At 38.5% G+C, this 21,432-nt stretch overlaps 1 protein-coding gene across 1 annotated transcript in view; it reads left to right on the forward strand.

The window, feature by feature from the left end:
• Window positions 1-21,432, forward strand: part of TLN2 (talin 2) — a 245,453-nt gene that overhangs the window by 153,824 nt on the left and 70,197 nt on the right. The window contains exons 25-35 of the mRNA XM_067305763.1: window positions 857-985; window positions 2,578-2,691; window positions 4,549-4,662; window positions 5,729-5,863; window positions 6,838-6,966; window positions 7,609-7,711; window positions 9,761-9,969; window positions 10,830-10,949; window positions 11,956-12,153; window positions 14,320-14,459; window positions 19,037-19,130. Coding sequence (XP_067161864.1) covers window positions 857-985; window positions 2,578-2,691; window positions 4,549-4,662; window positions 5,729-5,863; window positions 6,838-6,966; window positions 7,609-7,711; window positions 9,761-9,969; window positions 10,830-10,949; window positions 11,956-12,153; window positions 14,320-14,459; window positions 19,037-19,130 — 1,485 coding nt within the window. The remainder of the gene's footprint in view (window positions 1-856; window positions 986-2,577; window positions 2,692-4,548; window positions 4,663-5,728; window positions 5,864-6,837; window positions 6,967-7,608; window positions 7,712-9,760; window positions 9,970-10,829; window positions 10,950-11,955; window positions 12,154-14,319; window positions 14,460-19,036; window positions 19,131-21,432) is intronic.

Raw genomic sequence — 21,432 nt, forward strand, 5'->3', positions numbered from 1 at the left:
TTTCTTTCCTTTTTTTTTTTTTCTTTTCCTCCTTCAGGCAATGCAGCCTTTGTCTGCCTTGGGATCAGCTTCCTCCATCTGGGGAGTCTTGTCCATGTCTGCCCCTTTTGTCTGCTCTTGCCAGAGGGGCACATATCTAGCCATCTATCTCCTTTTTGTGCTAAAAAAAACTATTTAAATCCACTGGGTAGGAATATGCTCTTTGAGTAGTTTCCCAGATCTTGCACATAATTTTTTTTTTTCTTTTCCTTCCTTCCCAGATCAGGGCCAGGCAATCTCCTGGGCCTTTAGAAGGCCAATATACCTAGCTACAGAGCATATCCTTTCCAGTACTTTCTCAGGCTTCAAATGGAGAAAAACTGCTGTGTCAAATCACAAATTTTTAGATTACAGTTACTGAAAGGCACATTAAATTAAAAAAAAATGATTATATGAATCTAGATTTTGAAACAATTGAAGTACACTGTTACAGAGCATAGTAGAAGCTGTTTACAAAAAACCTTTTTTCCAAAGTACTTAATCATAGTAGCTTTTTAATGCCTGTAAAGTTTTTTAATGCCTGTTGTTGGAGATAGGAGAGAGAAATAGCTCTCACTCGGTTATAAAGTAAAAGTTCAACTCCATTCCTAAAACTGCCTGACATGTACAGCAACAATCTGCACTGGCAATACATCTTCTGCTTCAAATTATTTGAATAGTTTAATCTTTTTCTTTCTAACTTCAGTTAAAGTAATATAAAGAAAATAAAGGCAGATGTAGTAGAGATGGTCTGGAACTAAAGCTTTCATATTCTTCTGCATTCTCTCCAGGAACTTTTTTTGAGGGCTCTTGTTTTGTGCTTTGAAATTTTGTGTAGGGAGCTGCAGCCAATCCTGAAAATGAGGATCAACAGCAGCGTCTTAGAGAAGCAGCAGAGGGACTGCGGGTTGCCACAAATGCTGCTGCACAGAATGCTATCAAGAAGAAAATTGTCAACAGATTAGAGGTTGGAAACTAGATCCTGTGATTTTTTTCCAGTTTATTTTGATAATTAATATCTGTAGATAATTTCAAGCAATTAAATTTCAAGCCATTAAAAATGTATACATTAGGCAAAGTGCTAAGCAAAAGATGGTAACATTTTAAGTTCTCTTCTAGAATACAAGGCTTGGAATTTGTTTGAGGTGCTAACATGTAATAGCACAGTTGTCACATGCAGAAAAACTGAGGAATTTCTATCACTGATGAAGCTGAACTGATGAAAGCATTATATTCAGAAGCAGTTTGGTGGGTTAGTCATAAAGTCAAAACAGCTGAGGGCTACTACTTCATTACTGTTTTAAATTATCTGTAATCTGTCATTTACACAAAATATCCTTTGGTGTTTTTACTAGTATGTATCAGAGTTTCATGTAAATTTCCCTACAAAGATATGTTAAATTGCACCATATCCAATTAAACTGTGAAGTTATTCAGAGAATCAAGGAAGCAGAAACAAAAGTGAAAAGATGCATAATAGCTGGTGGCACAGCCAAGGGCAGAAAGGCAGTTTACTATGCATTGAAGATAAAATTTAGCTTCCACTTGTCTAGTGAAGGCTTGAACTTCCCCTTTTCAGCTAAAATATAGAAAAAAAGGATAAAAACAGTCTTTCAGAATTCATAATTTCCAACTGTGCTTTTACAGTAATCAGACAATGATTCAAGTGAGATGAGATGTGACCAAAGTAGATAACCATCTTCTAGAAAGGTATCAAATCTATTCTAGCTATATAAGACACAAAATCATAAGTATTTTAGAAAATGAATATTTAATAATTAATATATAATTTCATAACTAAATGCAAAAAAACTTTAGAAAGGACTCTGTTTTGCTTCAATATAATATATATTGTCTTGGAAGATGCATGTAATGATGAGGATGAACCTCATGCTTAGTTTTATCGGTCTGGTGGGCCAGTTAAAGAACAGTATTGTGCAGCATGTTGGAATGTATTTGATAAATTGTTGAATATTTAATTTTGTGATAGGGAGAGATTGACGATAAGATTCCTAGACATTTGAACAGGGTCTTGTTAGTGCTTTTAGACTCAGCAGTACCAGTAGTGCATCATTGTAATATCTTTTCTTCTTAAGAGCAGTCTCAGTAAAGAAAGCCTTGCCTCCCTTGATTCTTTGGTCAGAGGTGCTAATGTGGCAGCATGGATCACTAAATGTTCTTTGCCTGCTTTTTATGGCCTCCTTTTGAAAGAGATAATTCATTAGAGATTTTTTCTCTCCCTAATTGAGATCTTCTGGTAATATTGCCAACCCATGATATGAAGGAGGAAGAGCTTAGAATCCTTATGGTTCCAGGTGTTTTTTCCTTTATTATTGCTAAGGTTGAGGTGGATAACAATGTTCAGCTTGTAGAAATGTTTTTCATTTTCATCTTGAAAAAGGAGTGACCCTGAGTTTCCTTAAGGCAAATTAATCAAGGGAAACAATGTTTTAATCTGTTAGTTATTATTTTCAATGTTACCTGTATTATCTATTTCATCCTTTGAATTACTTGGACTTTTTATCAGCAAGTGTTCTGACTGTTTCTTTTTCTCTGAAGATTGCAGCTAAACAAGCTGCAGCTGCTGCCACTCAGACAATTGCAGCATCTCAGAATGCAGCTGTTTCAAACAAGAACACTGCAGCCCACCAGCAACTTGTGCAGAGCTGCAAGGTAAATATATCACAACCCCTTGGCAAATAACTTTGGAATCAACTTTATGGGAAGCGGAAGATCACCTTCTGTAATCAGTTTGGTTTGACCTCAAGGGAGATTTAAAAACTATTGGTCAGTATGTATTCCAGAAAACCTTGATTTATTTTATTATCCATAGTTTCCATATGTTACTGTGTGGGGAGCTTTGAAAAGCTGAGCTACTAAGTATTTGCCTGTTACCAATACCCTTGTAAACACCTTTACTAGAAAGGATTGACAGCCATATATACCTTTGCGTTTACGTGTAGAATACCAACCGATTTACCTGAGGCAAGTGCTGTAGGCAAACGTGGTGCTGCAAATCAGTCAGCAGTACTGCATATGCAGAGCTAAGCTAGAAGCACTGGGCAGGTGGGTGCAATTGCTCAGGAACTGGTGCAGTGACCAGAAGTCTTGGCTGTCAGTTCAGTGCACAACTTTGCCCTTCAGTGGGTGGGTCTAGCTCTGTGATTATCAAAAGAGGCTATTGAATGATATATGCAGTGAAATGGCACTGAGGGCTGTTGTGGAATAAACATTTAAATGTTCCACTAAAAAGTATGGAATAGCAATAGTGTTTTATAGTATAGCAAGGTAAAATCTTTGCTTAATGTATTCGTCCTATATAATTAACAACACTGATCTTTCTGTTCTGGTTATCAGCCTACAAGCAATTTGGGCCCTAAATGTAATTTTCCAAACTAAGCTACAGACCATACTATAGGATTACATGATTCTTAGCTCTCAGTTAAGCTGCCAAAAGCACAGAGCTTGAGGTATGCCTGAAGTCAAGCACATTTTTATAGTTTGAAGCTGGAATTCAGAGCCTCTCTGAGAACTGTTCTCTTTGGTGTTAATCTACAGTTGCCATCTTCATTTCTAGCTTTGACTAATGTTGCTTCAGGGATTTTAGAGAAATTTTTAAAAAAAATTTTTTTAATAAACAGTAGAATGTAAAAATTTATTTTTCTAAATAGAGCAGTTATGCAGGGGTTGAGAACAAAACCGTTAAAGAAGGCATTCTCAAAAAACACATTAATATTCAGCAATTATTTCTTGTCACACTGGTGTTCTTAAGAAATCTGGGAAATAAATTTTGTAGCTCAAGTAAATCTCAAGACTATGTTGTAGGCAGCTGATATTTCAGCATGAATAATAATAAAATTTATTTGCTGTATTATAGTTCATTCTAATTTGACCTGGATGTTGATTTATTAGACAGCAGAGAAGGTCCAATATCCGCTTTTGTACTTTGGGGAGGGCGGAGGGAGAAATCAGTGTTGCACTACTGAGGTAAGTGTTATTGTAAAGTGGACTGACAAGGAGTCATGTGAGCATGAGTTTGGGCGGTCTCAGAATAAACTTTTAATGATACGCGTTTCAGAATGTAACAGGCGTACTATAAACTTTATATTGTTAGAAGTCAAGGAAAAGTAGGCTGAGGTGCTGAGTATAAAAGACAACATTTTTTTGAAAGCAAGACATTCTCTTGAAAATCTAAGCCGCTTATACCTCCACTACTGGCATTTGAACATGCAGAGGCAGTCACTGAAAATACTTTATGCCAACCTAATTTTATGGAAGAATCTTGACTGTCATATGGTTTTTAAACTAATGGGTAGCATGAATAAAGATTTCTAAGTAACAGTAGAAAACCTCTGAAAAATCCTCTTATATTAATTCAGTTCTGTGCAATCCTAAACAAATTCAGTGCAGGCACAAGGGTATTGTAGCTGTGAATTCTATGGGTTGGCTTTAAGGGTGGGGGACTTCTTTACTTTCAGATGGTTGGGGGGATGTTTATCTGCTAAAAGCTGCTTCCTTTGTTTCCTACAGAATGTTGCAGATCACATTCCTCAGTTGGTGCAGGGTGTAAGAGGAAGTCAAGCTCAGGCAGAAGATCTCAGTGCCCAGCTAGCTCTGATAAATTCCAGCCAGAACTTCCTTCAGGTGAAGTGAATCATTCACTGTAGTAGATTACCTTGGAGCAAAAGGCATTCTTGAATGCTGTATATTTTTGTTTGCGATGAATAAGCAGAGAGCTGTTGAGAACTGTTTAAACGAGTTTCTTAGCTGTGGCTCACAATCAGGAATGAAAATTTAGTTCCTCCGATCAGATGGGTAGAGTATGTTGAAGCTGTGGAGAGTGAAAAATAACAAAATTGTGGATATAAGTAACAAGAAAACTGAAGGATATGAAAAAGGAACATTCATGGCAATGGCATTCCTCTTCTGGGAATGAACAAGGTGGTGAGAATTCAGCATCTCTCCAAGCAGAGGTTTGAATGGGCGAGGTACTGTTGTAATCATTCCTGGTGAAGGTCAAGTCACAATGTTGCAATAAGTACTTCCAGAGTTCTTTGCAAGTGCAGGGGAATATTATTGATGTTCCTTAGATATTAGCCTGCCCATGTAGTGGATCTTGATCAAAGTTGAACAAAACCTAGAATTCAAGTTTGTGCCTCTTTGAAAGTATCAGAAGCATGGTGATGGTGCAGAATCAGCAAAGTAGGCAAACTGTATTAGCAGCAAGCCTTGTGGAGAGTTATTGCTTGAATTATTTTTTCAACTTACAGAATTTTGAAAGAATTTAATTGGAAACTTGTTAACAAATTTGGCATCTGTGCTGCCTGGACCTGCTTGTATCGCACAGATACTGAATGGCAAAACTGCAAGTTTAAATTTTAAACAATCTGCAGAAGTACTTAAAGGCTTCAGGTAGACATTGGTACCTTTGAAGTAGTAAAGCACAAATAGTTTTGGCTGCAGAGGATACTGGGGTAAGGATTGTGACAGGGTGCAGCAAGGGAATAAACAGCCTGGCAGCTAGGAAGTGCATGGTTAATGGGCAAACAAGTGCATGAGCTGGTCACTACAGAAGATGTAGAGGCCTCATGGTTGATGTGTGAGTGGGGGAAGCAGACATTTTCTGGTTGTTCATTCATTCAATCCTAAGCCTCATTTAAAGAGAGTGAACTAATAAAACCAAAAGTGTTCCTTTTTCCTCTTTGAACAGCCTGGAAGTAAAATGGTGGCATCTGCTAAAGCTGCCGTTCCCACAGTGACTGATCAAGCAGCAGCAATGCAACTAAGTCAGTGTGCGAAGAATCTTGCCACCAGCTTAGCTGAGCTACGAACTGCCTCCCAGAAGGTAGGTAGATAGTAGTTTCAATCAGAGCAAGTTGGCCAAGCTGATGGTCACAGGCTCACTCCTGCTTGGCCCACTGTCTCTTCCCCCAGGGGAATGGTCATGCTTAGGCAGTGTTTGTTGCTCCTGTCTCTTTCTGTGCATAGTTTGCCCTCAGTTCCAAGTGGCTTCTGTTATCATAATTGAAAGGGGAGAAAGAAGTGGCAAGAAACCTGAAAAGCTTGTGCTACCCTTGCCATATCAAAATGACAGGAAGATGATGTGTGCTAAGCAGCCCATCAAAGCTGTGAGCTGCTGTTACATCTGAAGGCGGCTATGGGGAAAGGGAGTTTACCTCCTGCATGTGCTTAGCTCAGGAAAACCCAGATCTGTCTCTGCTGTGGTCCATGGGGTGACAGCAGACTGCAGAGCCGCTTCAGTTCTCAAGGAAGTAGAGGCGAATTGTGTTTGACACAGACTTCTAAATCTTGTGTATTACTAAGGGGGGGGGGTTTTCTGAAAAAGCTGCTCTTTGGTGCACACTGACACCCAAACCCAGGACTGCAGCACATACTAGCACACCTGAGCAAACTTTAAACTCTAGCTCAGGTACTGATGATTGTGTGACTGCTGTATCAAAGGCCTGTGAGCAGTTTATTCATCATATTGAAGCTGTTTTTCAAAGATGAAGTCCAGGCTGCAGTAGTTATACTTTGTACCTGAAGTGGCTAATATGAAGGTACGTGTACAGAAGCCAAGTATATCTCATTCCCCTGATGGCTCTTAACAATGTGTTAATCTACTCACAAGCTAAGATTGTGTGGAAATTTGTAGTTTATGATGGGTAACACTTCAGAATGCCTACAGGTGCTCTTGAAGTCATGAGACCCACTGTCATGTTAGATGATGTTTGGCAGATGATATCTGAAGCATTTACTATTTTTGGTAGTGGAAAAGGCTTACAGATCGTAAGTTTTGTTGATCTGGTTTCTGAATAGGCTCATGAAGCGTGTGGCCCAATGGAAATTGATTCTGCTTTGAACACAGTCCAGACACTGAAAAACGAACTGCAAGATGCAAAGATGGCAGCTGTGGATGGACAGTTAAAACCTCTTCCAGGGGAAACGGTGATTGATAAAGGATGTTTTGTTTAAAAACAAACAAAAAACCTTATGATGTTAGCTCTTTGAAAAAAAGAGTAAATGTTTGAGGCAAAACAAGTCAGGAGGCCCTGGTTAATGGTCATTCTGACAGGATTTTACACTAATTCTCTTAAAAAGAGAATATATTCCTACTACATCAATAAAAGCCTATTCTTAGCGGGAACACACAGGACTGCAGGACCTCCTTCCATATTGCACAAACTAAAATTCAGTAGTCCTGTTCAAAGTCTCTTTCCTTTTTGACTAGGAAATTATAATGACAAAGAGAACTGTAAACTTGGTATTAGGTTAGGCTTAGACAGTGAAATGTTTAATTTGGTAAAAGCCTCCTTCTCATCTCAGATTTAGATATGAATTTCCATTGCTAATTTTAAAATAAAATTCTGGGGTTTTTGTTTTTCACACAACCAGATATATGATTTTATTTCAGCCAGGACGTGGCAAGCGTGTTAATCAGGTTTCAGAGAACTCTGTGTGTGTGTGTGTCAGTAGCTGAGGTGAAAGCTTGTTTTCGGGAAAGTAGGGAATTTTTTCATACCACTTAAAAGGAAAGTGTGCTTTAATTGAGCTTAAACACAGAATTTTGTCTTTTGCAATTTTTCACAGCTTGAGAAATGTGCTCAGGATCTGGGTAGTACATCGAAAGCTGTTGGTTCATCAATGGCCCAGTTGTTAACTTGTGCTGCTCAAGGCAACGAGCACTACACAGGTACTGTTTTATTCCTAATGTCTGAGAAAACTCTGCTTCCCATAATACACATGGTAAGAAGGTTTTCTTATCATGGGCTACTTAAATCATGGAATTGCTTGCTTCCTTATTTTTATGTAGGTAGTGTATTTTGCAAGTTGCTAGAAATTGCTAATGTAAAGAATGTGCTTCATGATGGAATAAATAGTGTTGCAGTCTGATGTATGTCTGTGCATAATCAGAATGGATTGAGACATCTGTTGTTTTTGAAAATATATGCCACCAAAACTCTTTGTGAAGGACAGAATTAAAATGTAATGCAATTTTAAAGGTCAGTGCCACTGAAAATGTTGCTATGTACTCTTAGAAGGTTAAAAGGGTCCTTGGGATATGTTTGCATCTGGTGCTTTAAAACACTCTCAGGATGCTTCGGTGATGTTAAAAACTGTGCATCACTTACTAGATGTTACAATGTAGCTAGTCTCTCTGACTCAATCCTATTTGCATAGTTTAGATTAAAGCCCATAGGGGTTGTGGGCACACAGATTCTGCAGCTTGTTCTTTTTAGAAGTTGCCTCATTTTTCATACCTGTACTTTTAGGAACTGAAAAGACCTGATAATGAAAATGTTCCTTGGGGGGAGGGAGAAGGTTTACACTTGGATAATAAAATGTTCTATCTCCTTTCTGTAGGAAACAGAAGCTGTTAGTGCAAATGCTACAGTAGAATTTTCTTAATATTACTGATAAAACACATTACAGCAATTATCATTTCATAGGATATAATTGCATCAAGGCTACATAACTTACAGTTGCTTTCACTTGAAGCAGATGCAATTGGATTAAGATGACACACATTCCTAATACACAGTTATGCAGAAGTTAGCACTGGATATCTGGTGAAGGAACACAAATACTTATACTTGAAGCTGATATTTAATAATTGAATTTAGTAGCTCTCTCAACATCAAGCTATGAGAGCTGTTCAATCAGGAAATCTTATGAAGTAACAAGTTCCTATTCAGCTGAAGAATAGTCCTTTTCAGAACTCATATGACTATTTTCTATCTTATGCTGTCTTGTTATACAGGAACTTTTTTGTGCTCAAGCAAGCCTTGAGTGTTTGTAGGTGGTATGCCACATTCTGCTGTTCCTCAGTGATAAAATCTCTGCAGTTTGTCTTCACTGTTTAATAATTCCCTTTTGTCTGCAACTGCCATTTTAAATTTCTTTTCACTTTATGGTGAAAGTTATTGTAGAGGAAATAAACAGTACTAAATTGAAAGTAAAACAACTAGACTTTTTTCTTTTCTGGTGCTGTGATAAATTAAGTCAAGCTTAAAAGATGGCTACTCATGCAATAAAGGGAAAAGAATGTGCAGGTATTGTTCCTGAAATTTTCCTTGAATCAAGAATGCAGAGAGCTCATGTTGGTTTGTCAAATACAAAAGTTGTTATTGAGCAACATAGGTGGTGTACTGTTTCTGTCTAGCTTGGCTTACTTTGGCATATAGTGTCGCTTTTTATTATCTTCTAAGTTTTCTGCATTTAAAAACGCTCAGGTGGTATGAACTGAAAAGTTAAAGGCATTGGTGTTAAAATTCTAACCTGGCAACTCTGTAATTTTACTGTTACTACATTTTGAGCTGTTACTACCTAGATTTTTTTTTTCAAAATCCCCAAGTAACCTTTTCAGAAGTGGCAGAGATGCTGTGGCTCTGAAGTCACATACATGGTTTTTGGAAAAAATCACCTTCGCCCATAGCCTGGAATACAACTTTCTCATGTACTATTTTTAGACTTTATTCTTTCCTCCTACTTCACTATAAGACCTGTTCAGTGATTTAGAGCTGCCCTGGAATGTGCTTTTTGGAGTATATTTACATTATGGCTTCACTACAGGCATTTCTCTGGCTAAATGACGCTATGCATTTCAAACGTTCATATTTGAACGTTTTGCATTTGAAATGTTATGTTAAAATGAGATTGTTACCTGCGAATTCAGCTGTCATAAAATGAAAGGATGATGTTTCTGAGGATCCTAATAGTCCTTGGTGAAATCTGAACATAGGGGTCGCTGCCAGAGAAACTGCCCAGGCTCTGAAGACTTTGGCTCAGGCAGCACGAGGGGTTGCAGCATCTACTACCGACCCAGTGGCAGCCCATGCAATGTTGGATTCAGCAAGAGATGTCATGGAAGGCTCTGCTATGCTTATTCAGGAGGCAAAGCAGGCCCTGGCCGCACCAGGGGATGCAGACAGTCAGCAGAGATTAGCCCAGGTGAGTTGTGATACGAGCTGCTACATGAATTATGGGAAAACCCACTGAGATTACTTAGAACAGAGCACTAAATCAGAGAAAAACAGAAAATAGTTCTGGAAAGAATATCAGAGGGTTGTCTAGTCTTTCCACCAGCTCTCAGGTATTAACATCATGCTTATGCCGAATAATGCAGATGGTGCTGAGGTGAGATATTATAGTTATCCTTTAGGAAAAAGAATTTATATGAAGATGCAGTTTATTAATGCTTTTACTCCACAAAATATTTGGAAAGTGGGCTTCTAGACTGCAAAATGGAACTGTTAAACTCAGCATTACCAAATCAAGTATCTGTATTCATGTTCTATTCAAAACATGAGCTGTAACTCATCAACTGTTCTATGCCGTGTGGCACCAGTGCTTCTGAAGACAGTAGTAACAGGTTCTTTTTTAACTTGTTTGAAGAGCTCTGTGTTTGGTCTGTATTTTAAATAAATTATTATGAGGAGAGATTCATTTTAGGTAACAGGGTCAGGACTTTGAAAAAAGTTGCATGCAAAGGATTTCTCTAACTAGTATATGGTTAATTATTAGGGCTCCACTGATTAGGGCCATTCCCTTAGCTGCAATGCTGTAGCCGTTATCGCAGGTGCAAGCAGCAGTCATGGAGCTGCCCTGCCAAGACTGTACTATCAAATGGGTAAGTATAACTGATGACTACTGCTCATCTACAGGTGAGCAAATCAAGGAAGTCACAGGCCTTAAAAATGGCCTCGCTGGTCAGAATTTTAAAAAGCCCAGCTATAGAATGTGCCTCCTATTAGATCAGTGACCACTTAAACCTTAATCAGTCTGGGTATGTTTTATTTATGTTGTTGTAGGTGGCAAAAGCAGTGTCTCACTCATTAAATAACTGTGTGAATTGTCTGCCTGGACAAAAGGATGTGGATGTAGCTTTGAAGAGTATTGGAGAATCCAGCAAGAAGCTCCTTGTTGATTCGGTGAGATGTCTTTTAATGTACAAATAATTTGAGAGAAAGGAAAATCAGGTCTGTTACCCACATGTCAAATTATTTAATAGCAAATGTGCTTTAAGTATACTTTGTGTAAGTTTTGTATAGAAGCCAGTTCTCAGGCTGAAATGCTGTTCTTCTAATTCATGGGAAGTCGGCATATGTTTGTAGCTTATGAAGGCAGTGTTTAAGTTGTCTGAGATCACCATTAGTTTGTCTTTTGGAAATGCCAACCGTGATGCCACAATTTCACCATGAAAATTATCATCCAGCTCTGCTCTCACTCTCTGAGAAGTGATTGATTCAGTTTAAGGGGTGTTATAGTCATTCGAAAAGGTGCATCTGTAGTAATTTTGTGCAAAGATATAAAATGTTATGTTTCTGTTTCACTGCATCAGTGTCACAAAAACCCTTTGTGCACTGGTAATTTGCCTGAAGGCTATGTGATTTGAACAACATAAAATTCACCTACAAGTGATCCTGCTATTCTGCAAATGAAGGAGGAATTTTATTTTGACATGTTTGTGGAATGCCTTCAGTCAAATCAGGTCAGAACTGAGTTTGGAGACATACAAGAACTGCTGATACTTTTGCTTTGTTCTGGAAAGCTTGTTTGTGGGAGTGAATGATGACTTGGAGAACAAGATTCTTAGGGTTTTTTTTCAGTGCTCATCACTTAGAATTTCATAGCTGAACTGTAAAATAACTGTCACCTTGTCTGTCCCTTAAACTTCCTTTTTTTGAACTCAGATGATACTTTGGACTTCAAAGTCAAAGTCTTATCTTCCTGCATACGGCAGGACTGAGCTCTGCATTGTATAGGTTTCTGGTTGAGAGCTATCACTAACAATGCAGATGCAGTGCTCTGTTCTAGCTTGTATGTGAAACTCACTGCTGTATTGCATTAGTGTTCTTGAATTGTATTGAACTTTCCAGTCGTGAAGGTTTAGTGTGACTTGTTAGCCCTTAAAATACAGCTCCTGGTCTCTCGCAGTTACCGCCAAGTTCCAAGTCTTTCCAAGAAGCTCAGAGTGAACTGAACCAGGCAGCAGCAGATCTGAATCAGTCAGCAGGAGAAGTTGTCCATGCTACACGGGGCCAAAGCGGGGAATTGGCTGCAGCCTCTGGAAAATTCAGTGATGATTTTGATGAATTCCTTGATGCTGGTATTGAAATGGCTGGCCAGGCACAAGTAAGGGTTTTTTGTTCGTTTTTATCATGCTAATTGGGACAAGGGCTATCTTGGGAATAAGGTACAATGTGCTAGTGTGAGAATCTATCCAGAAATGATGGGTGATGGATGACTATTTCATAACATCTGTAACTGCCTATCTGGAGTGAAGAGAAATCACCTTGCTATTTGCATTTTATACAAGATACTGAAGTTACTTCCTGGTCCCACTCAGAAATGTGACTTTATACTATTCTGTCTAGTTTGGGCTGTTAGCTAACTAATTCATGAGCTGTATATTTGAAGGTACAAGAGTCCACTGAACCTCTCAAATAACTGAAGGTTATGGAAAAGGCTGCTTCTATTTTGGTAGATCTATCATGGACTATAATTTATATGAACACTACTCTAGTAGCTTTATGCTAAATTTCCAATGCTTTAAATAAAGGGAAGAAAAGGCACCTTTAAAATCTAGACTCTACATTGCTCTATGGTGTGTACCACTGTGGACTGGCTACAGACTGGTGCAGGCATGTGAAGTGGGCTGGCTGAACTGTCATGCATCTGACAGCAGCACTTAGACTTTTGTTTTGTGATTTAAAATCTAGTGCAGTTATAGTCTGGTAAACTCAATAACAATCAGCAATGTTGTCACGTATTACCTGGTTTATTTCTAGTAATCTGGGTACTCTTTTTGAAGTTGGAGCTATCTTCTTCATATCTTAGTGGATGTAGGTGTACTGAATTAGTGTTGCTATTCTGGAAGTGATTTCACATAACAAAGGACAGCATATATAATAAAGGGTTATGTACAAGGTGAGCTAGGAGGACTTTATGGGGGAAAAAAAATCTGCAGATTGCCTGTTTTGCGCTACTTAGTAGGAAGAACTTGCAAACTTAAGAACTTGCAAATTTAAAAATGGTTGCCAAAAGAAATACTAGCCGGCAGGTCTAAGGAATGTGCCAGGTCTTCCAGGTTAGTTATGAAGTGTCTCTATAAAGCAAATGCTTTGTAGATAGAGCTGAGCAGAGAGATCAGACAATGACCGCTGATTCCACCAAATCTTTCAGGCTCAAATCCATAAGGTGAATTAGGCAGCAAATTCTCTGAAGCTATATAGGAGTTAGAGACCTGACTGTCTTTTTAGCCATGGGTCTTATTCAGTCTTAGAACTTTCATTTATGAGGCTACTCTGTGAAGACCAAGGTAGAAATGATGCTGCAAATAGCTACTTGAAAAGAGAATTCTGCTGGTGACCTTGGGGCCCTTAAGAATTTGCTTATCCTGCTCACACAGTGGGTTAAAACAATCTCCATTATTAATGGCTGAACTTGGAGTAGAAGATGCTTTCTGTCTGTGTCTGGTCCAGAACAGAAGCAATATTGGGGGTTTTGGATGGCCCAGGGGGAAAGGCCAAGTGTAGATATAGATTAAAGCCTGTTTATATCAGCTGAGTAAAATGCAGTGTCCTTACATAAGAGCCTGAACAGATGGTTAAAAGGAACAGACTCTCTTTTACAGGTCATTGACAGAAGAATTTAGTCTCAGCCGTTTGCCACAATCAGGCACTACTCTCCTGTAATTGTACATGTATGAAGTTCTCTGTTTCAAGCAATGGCTTAAAATTGACAAGTAATAGAACATCCAAGTCAGAACGTTTACCAAAGCCAGTTTACAGAAACTCTTTTTCTTGGAATAAAGGAATTTCAGGAGGGATCTTTCTCTGTGAGTAATCTGTTAGATACAAGAGTGCTTGGGGGTTATACAGGGGATGCTGGAATACAGACAATACACGCTGAATAATGTGGACCAGTTGTGCCAGGCAGAGACACATGGGAGTCTGGACAACGAAAGCATTGTTCAGCAAGTAGTTAAATTTTTCCCTTGCTCCTTTGTGAATACTACTGTTGTTAGAAATCAAGCTATTTGTTATATGGGTTTCTTTTTCTCCTCTGTGAATGGAGCTAGAGGAACCTGTTGGGATTTTTTCTACTCTGTGATTGGAGCTAGAGGCACCTGTCTGCATGACCAGAAGTTTTGGTCAGTGCCCTTCTCTGATGTACAGGGGACCATAGTCCCTTGGCTTCAGGTGGATAAACAAATTAGGTTTCCAAATGTGGCTCGTGAAGTTTTAGCACTCTTTCTTTATTGCAAACTCTACACTTTATGTTGTTGTGGCTTTCCAGACTAAAGAGGACCAGATTCAAGTAATAGGTAATCTCAAGAACATCTCTATGGCTTCCAGCAAGCTGTTACTGGCTGCCAAGTCTCTCTCTGTTGATCCTGGAGCTCCTAATGCCAAGAATTTATTAGCAGCAGCTGCGAGGTAAGGATGTGTTGCTTGCTTTAGGTTTTATTAAGGTGTTTGCTTTGCAAATTACCTTTGCAATATTTATAATGTATTTATATATTCTTTTGATACTGCCAGTTAACTGTGTGTTTGGGACCTGTACTACTTTTAAATGAAATTAGATCCCAGGAAAGTCACTTATTTTTGGATTAGTTTCTTATCTGGCTTAACTTGTTACACTCCATGGAAATAACCATCAGATGAAGATCTGGTGTGCTTTTTGAAAGGGATGGATTCTCCTGTTTCTTCTTTACCCCAGCGTGTTTTGTCTACTTTTTTCTTTCCATTTATGTTCTGATAATGCACGAGATAATACTAAGCCTTTCAATCCTGAACAAGGAAAGAAATAAATTTTTTATATATACTGTGCTTAAAAATCGTGTTGTGACTACCTTTTGCTAACAGTGTGTGTGTGCATGATCAAGAACACTCTTGTCTTGCTTTGAAAGGTTTAGGTGCTATGTTTATTTGGTGAAAGATATTCTTTAAGGATTTTGTCAAGCATGCCCTGAATTTCATCCCATGAACGCTATTTCTCAGCCAGGGTACTTAGTGTTTGCTTGTAAAATATTACCTCATTTCAATATTTGTAGCTGGATAGTTTTCTACTTCACTTTCTCAAATCCTTTTCATGATTAGTGTGGTTTTTTTTTAAACAAATTATTTACTCATTTATCACAGTCTTTAAATTGAATGTTCAAATATCAAACCAGAAGGGGACTATTAAAGGACAGCTACATTCACACCCAAGAAATCTCAACATTTAAACAGATCAACGTTTGAGATCGTGTTTGCATGTCACTTGTAAAACTGTCTTCCAAAATGTTTACCCCCAACAAGGATTAGCCTGGAGTGTAAGAGAATAATTTAAGACCTGCTTCCTTAGGGGTAATGCAGTTGATGGTCCTGTACTCTGTAATCATCCCTTTTTTTTAATAGGAAATAAACTTTTTTAATAAATACACTCTTGTAATAAAGGGCCCTAGAGTAAGCTATGCTACTTTATTTTGTCTAACAAAAAATATTCTGACATCCATCTTGTCTCCTCAAATATAAACAGGTTTCTAGCAAAATTGTAAGTATTCAAAGGTGCATTGCTTAAAATGAAGGAGTTGTCTTAGCTGGTGTTATCGGCACAGCACCAGACTGCTACAGATTCCTGCGCTGGGCTTGGAGCCCTCCTGTTGCTTTGGAGCCTGAAGGAAGTTAGTGTCTTCAGTGAAGCTGGTTAGGTGCTAGTATCTGCCAGGCTGCTATTCAGTCCAGAGAAGCATTTAGTAAAAAAAGAGGCCAGCTGTGTAGAACCTTTAGATATTCTGTTTTGCCACAGTGCTTGTGTGTGTGCGTGCACATCTGCGTGCATATGATTTACGTGGCCAATAGATAACAGTGAGAAATAAATACTATATTGGTCCTAGGTTTGTGTTTGAGATACTAATGAGACACCAAATCTCCCTTCTCAAATCCTCTGTGGCTTTGCCCATGCAATGGTTCTGACAAGCTTGGCAAGGCTCCGCGCTCTGATCTGAGGCAGTCAGGGTCAAGTATTTTTATACTCTTTTCTGAGAAAATTAAAAAAAGATGCTCAGCTTCCTTTGCTTCCCATTTATAAGCTGGCTTATCTTCTCATTTTTCTCTAATCTTTTATGGTGCTGTGATTAATCTTCTTGTCTTTTCCTCCTCCCCCCTTCACTCCAATTTTAATTGAGGTTCCTACCCTTTTCAGTAGCTTTGGTCTCCTTGCAGAACCGTTTTTCCTGGCTTCCTCTGACAGCCTCTTAAGATCTGCAGCACAGATCCGAATATTGATAGTTGATTAAAACAAATGTGGTTTTTGGAATCCTAGCAGTCCTTTCCCACTCTGGGGATGATATTTGGGGGCCACCTTCTGTGTTCTGCTGCTTCCAAATATTAAAAAAGAGGCTTGCACATCAGGTTTATTCCTGGATACAGGTACCTGCTGTGTAGTAATATTGATGAGACTGCATTGCATCTTCTACAGAGCTGACAACTCAAGCGTATTATCATTTTTTTATCATTAATATTCTCTGAGTCAGCATACATTATCTGCCTTTGGTTAAAATCAACAGAGAACAAGAAATTTTTGCCTTAAGTTTCTCTGGGATTGGCAGAACCATCAGTTCTTGCCATCTGTTAATAAGTCTAAATGCTATGAAATTTTTTGGATGCATAGAAATCACCATGAGGTTTGAGAGATTCAGAATCCATCCTTTGTATCGATGGTATGTTGGTGAAGCCATATGTGCTATGGAAAAGATTTTCTAGAACTCGTTTTCTTGTCTAAATATTTTTTTTGCCAGGCTATTTCATCTTCAAATTCGATTCATTGCAAATCAAGTGAAATGCACTAGGATTCAGCTGACAACATCAAAGATCAGGGGGACCTATGCCTCAGTTAACTAAATTAGCAGATTAAAAATAGTGTGACCTAGTGGAGGGCACTAGGAAATTATTGAATGAAGGAAATGGAAAAGGGAAGATGAAAATAACTTGCCCTGCAGGTAAGAAAATCGGAAGAGGAAAGGAATATAGGACCAGAGTGGAGAAAACTTATCTGAAGATTTTCTTAAACTAGTATGTGACTGTCTCCGGCCATTTTGCTTGATAGCTTGCCAACACGTGGAGATTGTCCGCTGTACGCAGAGCAGTGGTTTGAGCTCTTGAAGGCAGCATGAATGTGATGTATAGCATAGACACTATCCATGTTTCAGGTGCTCTAATATTAAGCAAGATTCATTATAAATAGATCCATTTTAGACTAATGGCTAAGCACCCGGGAAAGCAGCTCCTAGAAGAAGAGGCTTTGCAGGAGGAACTAGAGCTCTGGCATTCATTATGTTATTAATCAAGGAAATTGTTTTCTATAGCAGGGCATGCTGTCACCAATTTGCAAAAACTTAGTTTATTTTGTGTTACAGTGTAATACAGGTTTATTGTGTCAGATCTCATGGCAAATTAGAAAATGAGTGACATTAACAGAGTACATGGAGGATGTGTTTTCCTTGCATTGGAACCTGTGCATGGCATATGGATAATCTGCCAGAAAACTGGTTGGTGAAAAAGCAATAACTTGATTGCTTAGACAGATGGTATCCTACTGCTACAAGAGGAAAGAAGGTGTGCATATTATGTGTGTCCAGTTATATATTTGATTTTGGGAAGGAAAAAAAATGGGAGCAACCATATATATAAATTCACAGACACCAGAAGTGTTTAAATTGTGAAGTCAAACTCTTAAGAAATCCCAGAATTAGTTGCTTATGCAATTCAAGTTCCTAAGTTGCTTCTGGACTCCATGCCCAAGCTCTAATCCCTCAGTTCAATTTTTATTTCCCAGTAGTAAAGATGTAAGGAGACAAATTTCGTGCTTGAAATTTCAGAGCTTTAGATTCTCTTAATGCTGAAAAAGCAGATTTCTGTTTCCTTTATTCCCCTGCAAGCTTTAAGTAAGAACTGGCGTACACCTTTCATGTGATGGGGGAAGGTTAAGATATCGAAATAGGGTCCACAGACTTTGCGCAAAGATGTGCTTCTTAGGCAAGAAAAATGGGGCTTCAAAACAAAGCAGTAAATGATTCTTCCATGTTTAGCCTTATCTTTATTTGGCCTTAAGTGAAAAAGGTTCCGGAATGTCTGAACAAGGTGTTTCATACATTAAAAAGGTCTAGGAACTTTTGGATTTTTTCCAGAAGGATTAGGTGACGTAGGTGGGTGGTTTTGGTGATTTTGGTGTTTTTTACCAAAAATCTTTGCAAAATATTTTCAAATGCACTGGTCTTTGATTCTGTGTATATGGGGACTTTGCAATACTAGATTTTTTTCATTATTTTTTAATAAAAGAATCTGTTTGCTTCAGGGTGTAGAAGGGAAATGATAATTGAGAAACCATATCATAGACTTTCTGAACCTTACCCCATTACTTCCTAAACTATTAGTAATATAAAATCCCTCTGTGTATGTGCAGTATGTCAGACAAGACACAACACTTCACTGGGAAAAGGTTATAATATTCCTCTACTTTCAGATGCTTTGGACATAATTGTTATTTGTTTTTGTGTCTTTTGTCTTCTGTGCTGCTAGTTGATAAATCATTCAGCTGATATCAGACCAGAAGGAATTTAATATTTTTAATGTCATGAATGCCATTTTAGCAAATAAGTTATATCACTAGGCTAGACACTTATCGCTGTGAGATTAAGCTTGTTTGTTATGTACTAAATACTAAATTTTTTGCACTGAGGGGTTGATTTTTCAGATGTGGATCATTATCAAACACTTTATTGAGGATTAGGTTGTTTTATTTAGTTGGTTGTGTGGTTTTTTATTTGTTTATTTTTTTAACCTATGAAGCTTGTGAAGGAAGAGATCTTTAGGTCAGCTATTTTATGGTATGTTATACTCCAAACACTGAATAGAAAAGTAGAACACCAGAGCTTGAAAACTTTATTCAGTGTGCAGTTAGTGAGATAAAAGCTGAAATAAGAGAAATTGTTTAACTTCAAAATATACCTTTTTTCCTCCACTCTCTTTAGAGCCGTGACTGAGAGTATAAACCAGCTCATCACACTGTGCACCCAGCAAGCACCTGGGCAGAAGGAATGCGACAATGCTCTCAGGGAACTAGAGGTATTGTTACGTTTCAAAAGTTCTAGTGAATTAAAATGGGCCAAAGATGGATTTTTTTCCCTCTGTTTTCATTGTCTAATAGTTGCTGTCATTGTCTTCCCACTTAGTATCTGTGGCTGGGGTTATCTTTGCATACAAGCTAGGCATAAAACCTCTCTGAACATCTTGTGGATTTGGCTGGAAGATGATGTACTGCTCTGTCTCCATCTCCTCTTCCCTCCAAAAGATACAGTTTATTCATTATTATTCATACTTACTGTGAATTAAAAAAGAATCAAGAGGGGATGGACATTCCCAGTACCAGCAATGCACTGGAAGGAGCTGCAACATCTTGATTGATTTTTCTGCTTACAGCAGCTTGTCACTGCCATCCGACTTTACGATAATGTTTATCACATTTTATCCTGCCACTCCTGCGTCTTCCTCATTTAGGTTTTTGCCCTGTATCCACTTTGTCACGGCCACGCTAGTGTGGAGTATCTGTCAGTGTCGGTATTTGCAAGTTATGTTCTGGTTCATGAGTGATGAGGCTATTTGGCTGGCTGAATAGTGGGTTGCAGGTCTTTCTATGAAAAACCTACTTCTGAGGTTTTGCATCAGTCAAAGACTGCTGCTTAGCATAATAGGAAATAGCATCTTTAAGTTAAACTAAATGAATTAAGTGTTGTCCCCTAACACTGTCAGGGAAGTGTTCAGTTAGAAGAACAGCCATTTGGATCTCTTAATTAGTCTGTGTTACCTGTCACAAAGGAGCGAGTATGAAGGGGCAGGAATTATAGAAGGAAGGAAAAGGTCTATCTCATGAACTGAATCTCTCGTAGGTTTTCTTGGCATCAGCAGAGCTGCACAGCTTTCTGTGTATATGTTTAATGTTGACTGTTGCTTTAAAGTGTTGAAGATTTTTTTTGACTGCCTTTTTTCCATCTTTGTTTCTTCATGCCAAAATGAATCTGCCAACTAGCTTTATATGCTGGCAGTTCTGGTTGAAACCAAGTTTCTTGGATGATTTTATTGGAAATGCCAGACTTGTCTATAGTGTTTGAACCCTTGCTGATGATTTCCTTGTCATTGAGCTAATGGGGTTACACTGATTCTCACCAGCAAGGTCAGCCTTAATGGCAGCTCTCAGTAAAGTCACAGCTGGGCTTTGCTTTGTTGTCGTAACTCAATGTAAGAACTGTTTTGTGTTACAGGATATGATTTTGCCACTCTTAAGAGGCATCCTTCTGCTTGCTCTATGAATGCATCCTATTCAGTAGGGAAAATAAAAACATCTCTGAGTTGCCGTATTTCCAGGGTTTGACTTTTGGGTTTGGCAAAATGTCTTTAGTAAATAATCGAGTTGATAAAGTGCCAAATACAAAATCAAATGATTTGATGCCTTTTATGTTGAGAAGAAACATGTAGATGCTTTTTCTGGTAGAAGAGAGGAGAGGTAGGGTGTCAAAATGGATTCAAGGTGGAGGTTTAGCAGTTCCAAGTATTTTATTATGTGTGAGGGACAGGAAATTTGGAATTGTCATGTTTTAATCAAGGTTAAAATAGAAATTCAGTTAATAAGTGCCTTTAATTCAGAAGGAAGGTGTAGTCAGTTTTCTTTTAAAATCAAGTCAGTGGGAAGAAGTGACGCTTTTATTTTAGATTTCAGTCCTTTGCGCAGTACAGAATATATGTTCTAGTAATTTGCTATTCTGTAATGTGCCTATTTTCAAATGTTTTGCAAATATTTCATGGAGAATGCTTCTGAAATATTGGGCTTGTTAGCATTTCCATAAGTGTTGGTGCAGCACTGGGTGATTAGGAGAACGTGGTGACAAGAGTACATGTGCTGATGGGGCAGATACAGCCTTTTCTCCTTCTCCTCCTCTCTTGCAGTAAGTCTGGCCTCTTTAAGCAGCATAAAACAGCTTTCAGGCCTTTTGTTTCTGCCCCTTGGTATGGAAAGGCTACCAAGGTCATTTTGGTGCATTCCAGGATACTCTGGGCTTTTTTTAATATACAAGTCCACACTCTTCATCCCAAATAGTAGTAGAACTTTTCCTAGGAGCTTTGTTGCACTTCTGGATTCTTAGCTTCTTGAGCTTACAAGTGTCCCACCTTAGCTACAGGGAGTGGTGGCAAGTCCAAATAACAGAAAGAGGAAGCTAGAAAGCAGGCTGTCATGTAATGTGATTGCTTCCCGAGATTGCTGCTGAAGGTAGGGGCAGGCCGAAGTGGGGAATTGAAGTGCCATTTCTCAGGAGTTCTCCAGAAGACAGGCTAATCAGGGGAGGCCTGTGAGAGAGCAGAGACCTGAAAGGTG

Source organism: Apteryx mantelli, chromosome 15 (genome assembly GCF_036417845.1).
Source record: "Apteryx mantelli isolate bAptMan1 chromosome 15, bAptMan1.hap1, whole genome shotgun sequence".
NCBI lineage: Eukaryota > Metazoa > Chordata > Aves > Apterygiformes > Apterygidae > Apteryx > Apteryx mantelli.